This window comes from Haematobia irritans, chromosome 4, assembly GCF_050003625.1.
Source record: "Haematobia irritans isolate KBUSLIRL chromosome 4, ASM5000362v1, whole genome shotgun sequence".
NCBI lineage: Eukaryota > Metazoa > Arthropoda > Insecta > Diptera > Muscidae > Haematobia > Haematobia irritans.
In genome coordinates, this window is record NC_134400.1 from 157,337,372 (window position 1) to 157,354,150 (window position 16,779).

Genomic DNA, 16,779 nt, shown 5'->3' on the forward strand with positions numbered 1-16,779 from the left:
CTCCCCCTTTTGGGAAGCGCTGGTTTAGAGTGATTTCAATCGATGTAGATCAACGCAGAACACATTTTTTAACCTAGATATGTAGGGTATCCGAATGTTCAAATAGTATTCCCTTCAATGCTAATAACAAAAAACCTTCTGTACCCTCCACCACTGATCGCGTAGAAACTTCTACTAAAGACGGCCATCCACAATTAAATTACTCGGGTTGCGGCCGATGGCAAGGCATCCTAAACATCATCATCTAAATTGTAAGTTAGTCCATGCGGGATATGTAGTATACAAAAGAAAGCTCTATTAAATACGTATATATTCAGTTCTTGACCGATATATATAGGGAAGAAATAATTACGAACCGATATGAACTTTTGTGCTGTGATTATGGAGCGAGAATTGAAATATGGGGGTCGCTTTATATGGGGGCTATGTACAATTATGAACACGAGTCTACCAAAAATGGCAGATTTTTTTTACTGTTTGGTAGATTGGTAGAATTCTTGTTGTTTTGGAAGATTATAACATTTCGACAAAATTTTCTAAAGAAATAAAATTCTGACAAAATTTTCTATAGAAATAAAATTTTGACAAAATTTTCTATAGAAATAAAATTTTGACAAAATTTTCTATAGAAATAAAATTTTGACAAAATTTTCTAAAGGAATAAAATTTTGACAAAATTTTTGGCTCGAGTGGCAATCGTGATTTTTCTGTTATTGGGAATCGGTTTATTTGTGGGCTATATATAATATAACATTTTTTTACCCAAACAAACGGAACAATTATTAAGAACAAAAAATTAATTCAAGTAAAAATGAAAATTTAATATAATTAATAACAATTAAGAATAACAATGTAAATAATTATTCCTATACAAGAGTTTACAAATTAATGGGAAATTTGGCAGTTTTTCTGTACATTAACTAGATGTTTTAATATTGGTCCTATTACTGATAAAGTACACCACAAATCAGTTTCAACATGACCGATATTTTGACTTTATGTTTACAAGGTTCGAAAAGCTTTTTGTGTACATAAGTTGATAAAAATTGTACCAACACTTTTAAAATGTGTGACCTAAAATGACGCTGTGCGCCTCCCCCTTTTGGGAAGCGCTGGTTTAGAGTTATTTCGATCGATGTAGATCAACGCAGAACACATTTTTTAACCTAGATGTGTAGGGTATCCGAATGTTCAAATAGTATTCCCTTCAATGCTAATAACAAAAAAACCTTCTGAACCCACCACCATGGATCGCGTAGAAACTTCTACTAAAGACGGCCATCCACAATTAAATTATTCGGGTTGCGGCCGATGGCAAGGCATCTTAAAACTTCTTATTATCATCATCTAAATTGTAAGTTAGTCCATGCGGGATATATAGTAGACAAAAGAAAGCTCGATTAAATACGTATATATTCAGTTCTTGACCGATATATAGGGAAGAAATAATTACGAACCGATATGAACTTTTGTGCTGTAATTATGGAGCGAGAATTGAAATATGGGGGTCGCTTTATATGGGGGCTATGTACAATTATGAACACGAGTCTACCAAATGGCATATTTCTTTTTACTGTCTGGTAGATTGGTAGAATTCTTGATGTTTTGGAAGATTATAACATTTTGACAAAATTTTCTAAAGAAATAAAGTTCCGACAAAATTTTCTATAGAAATAAAATTTTGACAAAATTTTCTATAGAAATAAAATTTTGACAAAATTTTCTATAGAAATAAAATTTTGACAAAATTTTCTATAGAAATAAAATTTTGACAAAATTTTCTATAGAAATAAAATTTTGATAAAATTTTCTAAAGAAATAAAATTTTGACAAAATTTTTGGCTCGAGTGGCAATCGTGATTTTTCTGTTATTGGGGATCGGTTTGTTTGGGGGCTATATATAATATAGATCGATACGGACCATTTTTTGCATTATTGTTATCTGCCATACACAAGCGAAATGTACCAAATTGCAACCGGGTCGGATGAATTTTGCTCCTTCAAGAGGCTCCGGAGGTCAAATCTGTATGGGGGCTATATATGTTTATGGACCGATATGGAGCTATTCTGGCATGGTTGTTAGAGACCGTATGCCAACACCATGTACCAACTTTCAACCGGATCGGATGAAATTTGCTTCTCTTAGAGGCTCTGCAAGCCAAATCTGGGGATAGGTTTATATGGGGGCTATATATAAATATGGACCGATGTGGACCAATTTTTACATGCTTGTTAGAGACCGTATGCCAACACCATGTACCAAATTTCAGCCAGATCGGATGAAATTTGCTTCTCTTGGAGGCTCCTCAAATCAAATCTGGGGATCGGTTTATATGAAGGCTATATATAATTATGGACCGATGTGCACCAATTTTTGCATGCTTGTTAGAGACAGTATGCCAACACCATGTACCAAATTTCAACCGAATCGGATGAAATTTGCTTCTCTTTGAAGCTCCGAAAGCCAAATCTGGGGATCGGTTTATATGGGGGCTATATGTATTTATGGACCGATATGGAGATATTCTGGCATGGTTCTTAGAGACCATATACCAACACCACGTACCAAATTTCAACCGGATCGGATGAAATGTGCTTCTCTTAGAGGCTCCGCAAGTCAAATCGGTGGATCGGTTTATATGGAGGCTATATATATTTATGGACCGATATGGAGCTATTCTGGCATGGTTGTTAGAGACCATATACCAACACCATGTACCAAATTTCAGCCGGATCGGATGAAATTAGCTTTTCTTGGAGGCTCCTCAAATCAAAATTGGAGATCGGTTTATATGGAGGCTATATATATATTTATGGACCGATATGGAGCTATTCTGGCATGGTTGTTAGAGACTATATACCAACACCATGTGCCAAATTTCAGCCGGATCGGATGAAATTTGCTTCTCTTAGAGGCTCCGCAATTCAAATCTGGGGGTCCGTTTATATGGGGGCTATACGTAAAAGTGAACCGATATGGCGCATTTGCAATACCATCCGACCTACATCAATAACAACTACTTTTGCCATGTTTCAAGTCGATAGCTTGTTTCGTTCGGAAGTTAATGGACGGACGGACATGCTTAGATCGACTCAGAATTTCACCGAGACCCAGAATATATATACTTTATGGGGTCTTAGAGCAATATTTCGATGTGTTACAAACGGAATGACAAAGTTAATCCCCATCCTATGGTGGAGGATATAAAAAAGCTTATTTGAAAAAAGGCAAATAAAAAGTTCGAAAGAAAACTGTATAGAATATCATTTATCGAACTCAAAGGAATTCGTTTCCAACAATAAGGGCGGGAAAACATTTTTACCACAAACTCCCCAAAAACAAACAAAACTTTTCTATTCATACGTGTGTGTGTGTGCTTTTCCAAACATGTGTTTTTCCGAATACAGTAGAACTTCCCTATATAATCAATCTTCATTAGAGACAAACTTCATTATCAGCATATCATTATAATTTTTTCTTTGATTGAAAGCTGATGTGTTTTCCTCTAAATGTGAAAGCCTGTGGGTTCCTATACACAGAAACAAATATTGACCTAATATGGAAGATTATGCAACTTCAATTTTAGGACTCAAATTATACGCAATGCTAAGGACAAAATTCTTTAAAACAATGACATTTAAATAAAAGAAAGTTTATAATCCTAGCTTGATAACAGATATTCTAGCTTGATAACAGATATTCTCCCAAGCAGAGCAGTTCAACCAGTACACTTTCCGAAGATAAATTTGAAGACTTCACCTATGAAAACTATATCAGATTCTGGATTTATAAGAACCATTTTTGTGTGAGTTTTAGAGGAATCATTAACATCTCTTGTAAGTGTGCAAGAAAATGATGAAATAACGGACCGATAAAAACTAAATTCCATACACGTTTTTGTGAGTCTAAAATACCAGTGTACGTAATTACAATTTCAGGCAAATCGGATATAAAACTACGGTTTCTAGAAACTCAAGGTAATAAATCGGGAGGTCGCTATATGGGGGCTATACTAAAATATGGAACGATACTCACCGTTTTCGGCACACCTCTTTATGGTCCTAAAATACTTCTAGATTTCAAATTTCAAGCAAATTGGATAAAAACTACGGTTTCTAGAATCCCAAACAATAAAATCATTTCTTGCATACCTATTTATAGCCCTTAAAAAAAACTCCAGATTTTCAATTTCATGCAAATTGAACAGAGACTACGGTTTCTACAAGCCCAAAAAGTAAAATCTGGAGATCGGCCTATATGGGGGATATACTAAAACATTGACCGATACTCTATATTTTTGGCACACCTCTTTATGGTCCTAAAATACCTCTATATTTCGAATTTCAGGCAAATTCGATAAAAACTACGGTTTCTATAAGCCCAAGAATTAAAATGTGGAAACTGGTCTATATGGGGGCTATACCAAAACATGGACCGATACCCACCATTTTTGGCACACCTCTTTATAGTCCTAAAATACCTCTATATTTCGAATTTCAGGCAAATTGGATAAAAACTACGGTTTCTATAAGCCCAAGAAGTAAAATCGGAAGATCGGTCTATATGGGGGCTATACCAAAACATGGGCCGATACTCACCGTTTTTGGCACACCGCTTTATGGTCCTAAAATACCTCCATATTTCCAATTTCAGGCAAATTGGATAAAAACTACGGTTTCTATAAGCCCAAGAAATAAAATCGGAAGATCGGTCTATATGGGGCCTATACCAAAACATGGAGCGATACTCACCATTTTTGGCACACCTCTTCGTGGTTCTAAAATACGTCTAGATATCCAATTTCAGGCAAATTGGATAAAAACTACGGATTCCAGAAGCCCAAGAAATAAAATCGGGACATGGTTATATCGTTTTAGAACTTCTCCCTGATCAAGAATATATAAACTTTATATAGTCGGAAATCGATATTTCGATGTGTTACAAACGGAATGACAAACTTATTATACCCCCGTCACCATTCTATGGTAGTGGGTATTAAAATCCGATCCCCAACAATATTCTCTTTCGAACGAAACAAGCTATTAACTTCCAACTTGGCACAAGTAGTTATTATCGATGTAGGCCGGATGCTATTGCAAATGGGCTCTATCGGTCCACTTTTGCACACAACCCCCATATAAATTGGTCCATATCAGCACATAATTATATATAGCCCACATATAAAGCGATCGCCAAATTTAACCTCCGGAGTCTCTTGGAGGAGCAAATTTCATATATTTCGATTAAAATTTGTTAAGTTAAATTGGTCGATATCGGTCCATAATCATATAAAGCTTCCATATAAACCCGTCAAAAATTGGTTCCTATAGACTCCTCTATATATACCGGTCAAGAATTAAATTATATAGATATGTAATCTACCTTGTTTGCCTAAATTAAACCCCATATGGACTAACTTACAATTTCGAAGACGATGTTAAGATGTTTGAAGATACCATGCCATCGGAAAGTGTTACCACAACCCAAGTAATTCGATTGTGGATTGCAGCCTTTAGTATAAGTTTCTACACAATCCATGGTGGAGGGTGCATAAGATTCGGCCTGGCCGAACTTACGGCCATATATACTTGTCTTTAATCAATACCTTATAGGAAGCACTTCATTTTTTAGAAGTTCACTATAGCGAACTTTGACTGTATATTTTTCAGAAATGGTGGATAAAGAATGGCCTACTCAATAAAAACAGTGAAAATCACTTACAGCAGCCATTACAATTTTAAAACGCGCCCACAAATCTCGAGTGCTACGTGACATGGCAAAACGTTCTTGCAATGCACCCTCATGACGTGCCACATAGGTTTTAGCCTAAAAGAGAGAAGAGAGAGAAAAATTTAGCAATTTTTTTCTTAGTAGGATAGCGAATTGAAAAACAAACATTGAGAGTTTTTGATGTTCTTCAACCACATCGAAAGTAGCATCAACTTAAACAACGCATTTGACGAATTTTAAGAAAACTTCATGACAAAGGGTTTCCATCTACCTTCCAGAGGCATTGGTGGAAAATCGTTTGAAGATTATTCCCCAAAACGTAAATCCCTGTTGCCATGGCAAAGTTTAAAGTGAAATAAACGTGAAAACTTTCTTGTGGATTATTTCTTGAGGTTGATGATGCTTCCATTTGGCTCTTGATCATCTCGACTGTTGTTCTTGCTTACCTGTCTTACAAGTTTAAGTTTTTTCCTTATGGGCCATGGCTGAAGTTTCACGGATTGTATGACTTCTTTGTGAAGTCGAATATTTTCAAATATTTGTTCTTGTGTTGATTCTTGATTTGTGCCCTCATCTGTAAAAGCAAAATACAAGACTGGAATAAGTAAAAAATAAGGCAAATAGCCTGCATTGGATGCAAAACACGTAGAGCAAAATATTTTTGTGTGTGCAGAACAAATTTTGTATTCCAAAATTTCTCGGTGTTAGCTTCAAATTCAAACTTTATTTACGAATCCAAAAAACAAACAAAAAACAAACAAATATTTATAAATTGTGCAGTGGTGAGCACTTGTGTGTAAATGTGTATTACATATTATTTAAAAAGCTTTTGAAGACATAAAATTTATTAATTTTTTTCACTCAAATTATGTCTAACTTTCAACTTAAATTAAATTAAAATCTTAAAAGAATTTACTTAATATCGAATGAAAAATACAAAGTTCTGGAATAAAGTCAATTAACTTTTTGTTACGTTTCTTGTCTGTCACCAAACATGAAATGTTTTTCGCTCTTTTTCACAAAACCCAAACTTTGGAGCAAAAAAAACCTATTTTGTTAATATTTTATTTCTATAGAAAATTCTGTCAAATTTTTATTTCTAAAGAAAATTTTGTCAAAATTTTATTTCTAAAGAAAATTTTGTCAAAAATGTATCTCTAAAGAAAATTTTGTCAAAATTTTATTCCTGAATACCATACAATCTTAAATGTTGCCTCCACAAAAGTTGTCCAAAGATTTGACTTCAAGAGTCTCATGGAAGAACAAATGACATCCGATACGGTTGAAATTTGGTGTACAATGTCAGTATATGCCCTCAAACTATCATGCAAAATTTGATCCATTATTATAAACTGACTCCTCTATATAAATAAGGGAAACATCATGGTGCAATGACTAGCATACCCGCGTGCATTCAAAAGGGCCTGGGTTCAATCCCACTTTCAACCGAAAACGAAAGAGTTTTTTCAGTGGTGGTCCCTACCCTCTCAGTAATGCTGGTGACATTTCCGAGAGTTTCAAAGATTCTCCAACTAATTTCACCGTGATGCGTTCGGAGGTCTCTTATCATAGAGCTAAAAATGGAATCGGTCTGCACTAATTAATAAGAGAGAAGATCACCACTGTGATATCATAATGGACGAAGTGCGCCAAAAAACGGCCTGGTACTATACCTATACTAACCTTACACCTCATTCACATAATAGTACCTCCAAAATCCACTTTACCCAGATTTCAAATGTCGTTTGCCTTATAAAAGAGGTACCTCAATTCTTGTTTTAGTAGATTTTGAAACTAATGTATAAGTATATATAGGTATATACATTGAAAAAAGCATGTCCCGTTCTAAAGATTTGGTCTTTACACTAATGATTTTGGTATTGATTCCGAACCAATGAAGCGGAGAATTGAAGTAAGGAAACATGTAAGACACAATTCTCTTTTAAATGTAAATTTTGTGTACTTGGTTGTAGGAAACAAATTTTAATGTATTAAATTTTTTAGCTATTTTCTTCATGTGCTATCAAAGTTCATTACAGAAATTAAAAAAAGCGTCTTTAAAAAAAAGTGTTGATCTCCTCTATTTAAAAAAGATACAAGATGCAACAAGTATATACGGCCGTAAGTTCGGCCGAAGCTTATGTACCCTTCACCATGGATTGCGTAAAAACTTCTACTGAAGACTGTCATCCACAATCGAATTACTTGGGTTGCGGTAACACTTGCCGATGGCAAGGTATCTTAAAACTTCCTGACACCGCCTTCTAAATTGCAAGGTAGTCCATACGTGGTATATATTAATTTAAACAAGTATATACGGCCGTAAGTTCGGCCAGGCCGAAGCTTATGTACCCTCCACCATGGATTGCATTGAAACTTCTACTGAAGACTGTCATCCACAATCGAATTACTTGGGTTGCGGTAACACTTGCCGATGGCAAGGTATCTTAAAACTTCCTAACACCGTCTTCTAAATTACAAGGTAGTCCATACGTAGTATATATTAAACTAAAAAAGGTCGATTAAATACGTATATAATTAAGTTTAAAGTTTCTATAGAAATAAAATTTTGACAAAATAAAATTTTGACAACATTTTCTATAGAAGTAAAATTTTAAAAAAATTTTCTATAGAAATAAAATTTTGACAAAATTTTCTATAGAAATAAAATTTTGACAAAATTTTCTATAGAAATAAAATTTTTACAAAATTTTCTATAGAAATAAAATTTCTACAAAATTTTCTATAGAAATAAAGCATTTTGACAATGTTTTCCATAATAATTAAATTTTGGTAGATTATTTTTGGCTCGAGTGGCAACCATGAATATGAACCGATATGGACCAATTTTTGTGTGATTGGGGATCGGCTATGTATAACTATAGACCTATATGGACCAATTTTGGCATGGATATTAGCGGCCTTATACTAACACCACTTTGCAAATTTCAACAGGATCGGATGAATTTTGCTCCTTCAAGAGGCTCCGGAGATCAAATCTGGGGAACGGTTTATATGGGGGCTATATAATTATGGACCGATATGGACCAATTCTTGCGTGTTTGTTAGAGACGACATTCTAACACCATGTTCCAAATTTCAACCGGATCGGAAGAATTTTGCTCCTCCAAGAGGCTCCGGATGACAAATCTGGGAATCGATTTATATGGGGACTATATATATATTAATGGACTGATATGGACCAATTTTTGCATGGTCATTAGAGAACATATACCAATACCATGTACCAAATTTCAGCCGGATCGAATGAAATTTGCTTCTCTTAGAGGCTCCGCAAGCCAAATCGGGGGATCGGTTTATATGGGGGCTATATATAATTATGGACCGATGTAGACCAATTTTTGCATGATTGTTAGAGACCATATACTAACACCATGTACCAAATTTCAGACGAATCGGATGAAATTTTCTTCTCTTAGAGGCTCAGCAAGCCAAATCGGGGGATCGGTTTATATGGGGTCTATATATAACTATGGACCGCTGTGGACCAAGTTTTGCACAGTTGTTAGAGACCATATACAAGGGTTAAGTTAGGTTAGGTGGCAGCCCGATGTATCAGGCTCATTTAGACTATTCAGTCCATTGTGATAGCACATTGGTGAACTTCTCTCTTATCACTGACTGCTGCCCGATTCCATGTTAAGTTCAATGACAAGGGATCTCCTTTTTATAGCCGAGTCCGAACGGCGTTCCACATTACAGTGAAACCACTTCGAGAAGATTTGAAACCCTCAGAAATGTCACCAGCATTACTGAGGTGGAATAATCCACCGCTGAAAATTTTTTTGGTGTTCGGTCGAAGCAGGAATCGAACCCACGACCTTGTGTATGCAAGGCGGGCATGCTAACCATTGCACCACGGTGGCTCCCAGACCATATACAAAGACCACGTACCAAATTTCAATCGGATCGGATGAATTTTGCTCCTCCAAGAGGCTCCGCAAGCCAAATCTGAGCGTCGGTTTATATGGGGGCCATACGTAAAAGTGGTCCGATATGGCCCATTTTCAATACCGACCTACATCAATAACAAATACTTGTGCAAAGTTTCAAGTCGATAGCTTGTTTCGTTGGGAAGTTAGCGTGATTTCAACAGACAGACGGACGGACATGCTTAGATCGACTCAGAATTTCAGCATGACCCAGAATATATATACTTTATGGGGTCTTAGAGCAAGATTTCGATGTGTTACAAACGGAATGACAAAGTTAATATACCCCCATCCTATGATGGAGGGTATAAAAAGTCAACAAATTTAAAGACGATTTCATTAATTTTGGAGATTTACTCAGAATTATCAAAGCCAAGTTGACCTTAGTAAAATGAAATTTTCTTGAATGTTAGGATACCCAATTTTAATTCGAATCACTTAACTATAATGATAAAACGACTTCATTGAAAGGTTTTTGGACCTTTTTTGGGGTAAGGGCAACTTGACTCTAAAAATTCAGAAAAATTCTTTAAAATTAATTAAATTGTCTCTAAATTTGTAGTCTTTTTGCATCTTGACTACAAAGCAAAAAATCGTTCAAAAATAGTACATGTTTTTCAACACTTTATTTTAAAGAGTTTTTTACTTGAAACATAGCATAAATACTACTGGAAGCCGAGTCTAAATGTGGAAAATAAAGTTGTCGTTAACTCGTTTTTAAGGGACTTTGATAGCATATGAGGAAAAATAGCTGAAAAAACGAAAAATTAAAATTTGCCTCCTAGAAGCAAGTACACGAAACGCAAATTTAAAAGAGGATTGTGTCTTAAAAGTATCCTTACTTGTATGCTCCGCTTCTTTGGCTCGGAATCAATACCAAAATTTTTAAAGTAAAGACAAAATCGTTGGAACCGGGCATGCTTTGTTTCAGTGTACCACAATCCAAGAAAACCAACTTATTTTCAAAAAAACTCCAATTGCAAATATATTACGTAAATTTTTATTCATGCTTCAAATTAGCTATCTCTTGACCCTAAAAATTCTCAAAATTATTTAAATAAATAGTGCACCCAAAAAGTTAGACTAATGTCTGATATTAAACTGTAATTTTTTATTACACCAAACAAAGAACACTCTTATCCCTTATGAAAAATCTCTCCCAAAAGATGTTCAAAAACTAAATTCGCCATAAAACAAAGCACTGCACTTCATTCATCTATTTCTAGCTTTAGCACGTCAGATTTAAAAGCTGCTAAAACATTTGCTTTTAAAGAGAAAACGGCTATACGTGCTTACTTCTTTGCAGGGTCATATTCTGATGAAATATTTTTTTCTTTTTTTGTACATCGTAAACGAAGAATGGAAAAAAAAACAGAATGTTGTGGCCAAATTGTTCAACACTTAAAGGGGGAACTTTATGGGGCTTCATTTCGTTTTTCGTGTTTTTTATTTGTAAGTGCCGCTGGTGATACCTGAACTTGTTGTATAAACGCTGGAGCGTCTACGCTCAGTATTATCCAATACGTGATCCATTGGACTGGAAGCTCTACGGGAATTGCGACTGCTGCTTTTTCTGCGATAGCCACGGACACTGGCACGTTTTTGCATTATAGCTGACACGGACACAGAGTAATCTTCTTCATCGTCAACATCCTCGTCTTTGTCATCGTTGTCGTTATTGTCTGTATTGACCGTATGAATACTGAAGCCAGGACTCTGGCTATTATCCTCGTAGTAGCGATGTGAAGGGAAATCTGTGAGGAAGAGAAGCAAAAACAAATAAAGGAAATTACTCTAATTTCGATTATGGGTCAGTAAAATTGTTCATGCTGTGACAAAACAAAAAACTGAAAAATGCTTCTGGTCATTCAACTGCTGTCCATCATTCTAAAAAAAACCTAAAAACTTTTTGAGGGCCTTCATATTAGGGGGTGGTGGAATATTGACCATTTAAACATGCAAATTGCCATTTTCGAAATAGAAATGAAAATCAAAGAGCGGAATTCTCGATGGTCATCATCAAATTTTGTTGACTCGAATTTCTAAAAAAAATCAAGATTCGATTTATGGCAAAGTCTATTTCGCCTTTTATATATTACTTCAAGAATATTAATATACATAAAAAGTTTTAGCGATTCCTGAAAATTTAATTTTTACAGGATGAAATGAAACGAATTTCAACTCCTCAAGAAAATTCTGCTAACTCAAGAAAAATGTTGTAACTCACAGTTGAGTCTTATGTTACTTTTGAGATTTCCTTTTTCAGCCAAAACAAAAAAAAAACAAGTAAATACGGCCGTAAGTTCGGCCAGGCCGAATCTTATGTACCCTCCACCATGGATTGCGTAGGAACTTCTACTAAAGGCTGTCATCCACAATCGAATTACTTGGGTTGCGATAACACTTGCCGATGGCAAGGTATCGTAAAACTTTTTAACACTGTCTTCTAAATTGTAAGTTAGCCCATACGGGGTATATATTAAACAAAAAAAGGCCGATTAAATACGTATATAATCTAGTTTGACAAAATTTTCTATAGAAATAAAATTTTGACAAAATTTTCTATAGAAATGAAACCTTGACAAAATTTTCTATAGAAATAAAATTTTGACAAAATTTTCTATAGAAATAAAAATTTGACAAAATTTTCTATAGAAATAAAAACTTGACAAAATTTTCTATAGAAATAAAATGTTGACAAAATTTTCTATGGAAGTAAAATGTTGACAAAATTTTCTATAGCAATACAATTTTGACAAAAATTTCTATAGAAATAAAATGTTGACAAAATTTTGTATAGAAATGAAATTTTGACAAAATTTTGTATAGAAATAAAATGTTGACAAAATTTTCTACAGAAATAAATTTTTTACAAAATTTTCTATAGAAATAAAATTTTGACAAACATTTCTATAGAAATAAACTTTTGACAAAACTTTCTATAGAAATGAAATTTTAACAAAACTTTCTATAGTAATAAAATTTGACAAAATTTTCTATGGAAATAAAGTTTTGGTAGATTACAAAATTTTCTATAGAAATAAAATTTTGACAAAATTTTCTATGGAAATAAAATTTTGACAAACATTTGTATATAAATAAACTTTTGACAAAACTTTCTATAGAAATGAAATTTTGACAAAACTTTATATAGTAATAAAATTTGACAAAATTTTCTATGGAAATAAAGTTTTGGTAGATTATTTTTGGCGATATGGACCAATTTTTGTGTAATAAGTCATCGGCTATATATAACTAAAGACCGATATGGACCAATTTTTACGTGGCTGTTAGAGGCCATATATTGAGAAAATGTACCAAATTTCAACCGTATCGGATGACTTTTGCTCCTCCAAGAGGTTCCGGACGTAAAATCTGGGGACGGTTTATATGGGAACTATATATAATTATGGACCGATATGGACCAATTTTTGCATGGTTGTTAGAGACCATATACTAACACCATGTACCAAACTTCAACTGGATCGGATGAATTTTGCTCTTCCAAGAGGCTCCGGAGGTCAAATCTGGGGATCGGTTTATATGGGGGCTATATATAATTATGGACCGATATGGACCAATTTTTGCATGGTTATTAGAGGCCGTAAACTAACATCAGGTACCAAATTTCAACCGGATCGGATGAATTTTGCCCCTCCAAGAGGCTCCGGAGGTCAAATCTGGGGATCGGTTTATATGGGGGCTATATATAATTATGGACCGATATGGACCAATTTTTGCATGGTTGTTAAAAACCGTATACTAAGACCACGTACTAAATTTCAACCGGATCGGATGAATTTTGCTCCTCCAAGAGGCTCCGGTGGTCAAATCTGGGGATCGGTTTATATGGGAGCTATATATAATTATGGACCGATATGGACCAATTTTTGCATGGTTGTTAGAGGGCGTATACTAACATCAGGTACCAAATTTCAACCGGATCGGATGAATTTTGCCCCTCCAAAAGTCTCCGGAGGTCAAATCTGGGGATCGGTTTATATGGGGGCTATATATAATTATGGACCGATATGGACCAATTTTTGCATGGTTGTTAGAGACCATATACTAACATCAGGTACCAAATTTCAATCGGATCGGATGAATTTTGCCCCTCCAAGAGGCTCCGGAGGTCAAATCTGGGGATCGGTTTATATGGGGGCTATATATAATTATGGACCGATATGGACCAATTTTTGTATGGTTGTTAGATACCGTATACTAAGACCACGTACCAAATTTCAACCGGATCGGACGAATTTTGCTGCTCCGGGAGGCTCCCCAAGCCAAATTTGGGGATCGGTTTATATGGGGGCTACACGTAAACGTGGTCCGATATGGCCCATTTTCAATACCATCCGACCTACATCAATAACAACTACTTGTGCCAAGTATCAAGTCGATAGCTTGTTTCGTTCGGAAGTTAGCGTGATTTCCACAGACGGACGGACAGCCGGACAGACGGACAGACGGACGGACGGACAGACGGACAGACGGACGGACGGACGGACATGCTTAGATCGACTCAGAATTTCACCACGACCCAGAATATATATACTTTATGGGGTCTTAGAGCAATATTTCGATGTGTTACAAACGGAATGACAAAGTTAATATACCCCCATCCTATGGTGGAGGGTATAAAAATAAATATCTAAAGAAAACTTTTGACGCATGGTGGCAGTTGACAATATGCATATGCACTGAAAAAACAGTGAACCCACCAGGAAGAAAAATTTCGGTTAATTTTAGAAAATTTTGAATATTTTTAGAAAATTTTAACTAAACAGTATAACAAACGCTGGCATCACGCCGATGTCATAAAAATAAGTTAATATTTTTCGACAAATTCAAGAAAATTTATTAGACATAATTAAGTTTTTTCAGTTATTAAAGAAAATTTTGTAGTTTGAAGGAAAAAATTGAAGTTAAAAATTGCAAGAATGTCTTTAGTGAGATACGAAGTTCATGATGAACTCATTTGTAGTAAAATTTGCAAATTTAAAGAAATACTGAACTATTTTGTGGAAGACACGAATTTGGTTAATCTTTATCCTTCATTTGTGTATATTTTTTTCCTCGGTTTTAGTTAATTTAACTAACGTACACAAAAAAATATTAGAGTAGAGGAAACTTTCTCCAAATATAATAATTCCATGAACTAAACGAAGGTTAAATTGGCTTTAGTGAAATAGAGAGTTCACTTTTTTTTGAGTGTGATATACATGGTTCCGAATCGTCGACCACGTGGATCCGAAATTCGACTATTCAGATGCTTGCATCACTTTTTACGCTTATGTGAACTATACTCGTAGATTCTGATATAGATTCTTTGGCTAGATTCAGAGTCTTGGGGTAATCCCGATTTGAGTTATTATCACCTAGAACGAGTATTTAAGGTGGGTCCCAACCACGGTTGCCACAGTCGGTACGTTTCTACCAAAAATGGTAGATTTTTTTACTGTTTGGTAGAATTTTTAATGCTCTGGTAGATTTTGGAAAGTATTCCTCTCTAACTTAAGGTAATTCATAAATAGAAATTAAATTTTGACAAAATTTTCTATAGAAATAAAATGTTGGCATTTCTATAAACACATTTTCTTCAAAATTTTCTCTCTAACTTAAGATAATTCATAAATAGAAATAAAATATTGACAAAATTTTCTATAGAAATAAAATTTTGACAAAATTTTCTATAAAAATAAAGTGGTGACAAAATTTTCTATAAATATAAAATTTTGACAAAATTTTCTATAGAAATAAATTTTTGACAAAATTTTCTATAAAAATAAAATGGTGACAAAATTTTCTATAGAAATAAATTTTTGACAAAATTTTCTATAGAAATAAAATTTTGACAAATTTTTTTGTAGAAATAAAATTTTGACAAAATTTTCTATAGAAATAAAATTTTGACAAAAATTTCTATAGAAATAAAATTTTGACAAAATTTTCTATAAAAATAAAATTTTAACAAAATTTTCTACAAAAATAAAATTTTGACAAAATTGTCTATAGAAATTAAATTTTGACACAATTTTCTATAGAAATAAAATTTTGACAAAATTTTCTATAGAAAGAAATTTTTGACAAAATTTTCTATAGAAAGAAATTTTTGACAAAATTTTCTATAGAAAGAAATTTTTGACAAAATTTTCTATAGAAAGAAATTTTTGACAAAATTTTCTATAGAAAGAAAATTTTGACCAAATTTTCTATAGAAATAAAATTTTGACAAAATTTTCTACAAAGAAAAATTTTTGACAAAATTTTCCAAAGAAATAAAATTTCGACAAAATTTTCTAAAGGAATAAAATTTCCACAAAATTTTCTAAAGAAATAAAATTAAGGAAATTAATTAAGGTAGGTCCCAAAAACGGTTGCCACAGTTGGTAGGTTTCTACCAAAAATGGTAGATTTTTGGTAGAAACCTGTTTGGTAGAATATTTAATGCTCTGGTAGATTTTGGAAAATATTCCTCTCTAACTTAAGGTAATTCATAAATAGAAATTAAATTTTGACAAAATTTTCTATAGAAATAAAATTTTGACATTGCTGTAGAAAATTTTGACAAAATTTTCTATAAAAATAAAATTTTGACAAATTTTTTTGCAGAAATAAAATTTTTACACAATTTTCTATAGAAATAAAGTTGTGACAAAATTTTCTATAAAAATAAAATTTTGACAAAATTCTCTATAAAAATACAATTTTGACAACATTTTCTATAGAAATAAAATTTTGACAACATTTTCTATAGAAATAAAATTTTAACACAATTTTCTATAGAAATAAATTTTTGACAAAATTTTTTTATGGAAATAAAATTTTGACAAAATGTTCTATAGAAATAAAATTTTGACACAATTTTCTATAGAAGTAAAATTTTGACAAAATTTTCTATAGAAATAAAATTTGGGCAAAATTTTCTGTAGAAATAAAATTTTGACAAAATTTTGTATAGAAATAAAATTTTGACAAAATTTTTTGTAGAAATAAAATTTTGACAAAATTTTCTATAGAAATAAAATGTTGACAAAACTTTCTATAGAAATAAAATTTTGACAAAATTTTCTGTAGAAATAAAATTTTGAC

The 16,779-nt window shown here is 33.3% G+C and overlaps 1 protein-coding gene across 1 annotated transcript in view; it reads right to left on the reverse strand.

The window, feature by feature from the left end:
• Tmc (Transmembrane channel-like) overlaps positions 1–16,779 on the reverse strand; it is a 237,442-nt gene that overhangs the window by 84,196 nt on the left and 136,467 nt on the right. The window contains exons 5-7 of the mRNA XM_075307091.1: positions 11,157–11,438; positions 6,178–6,305; positions 5,723–5,827 (exon numbers count right to left, since the gene is read on the reverse strand). Coding sequence (XP_075163206.1) covers positions 5,723–5,827; positions 6,178–6,305; positions 11,157–11,438 — 515 coding nt within the window. The remainder of the gene's footprint in view (positions 1–5,722; positions 5,828–6,177; positions 6,306–11,156; positions 11,439–16,779) is intronic.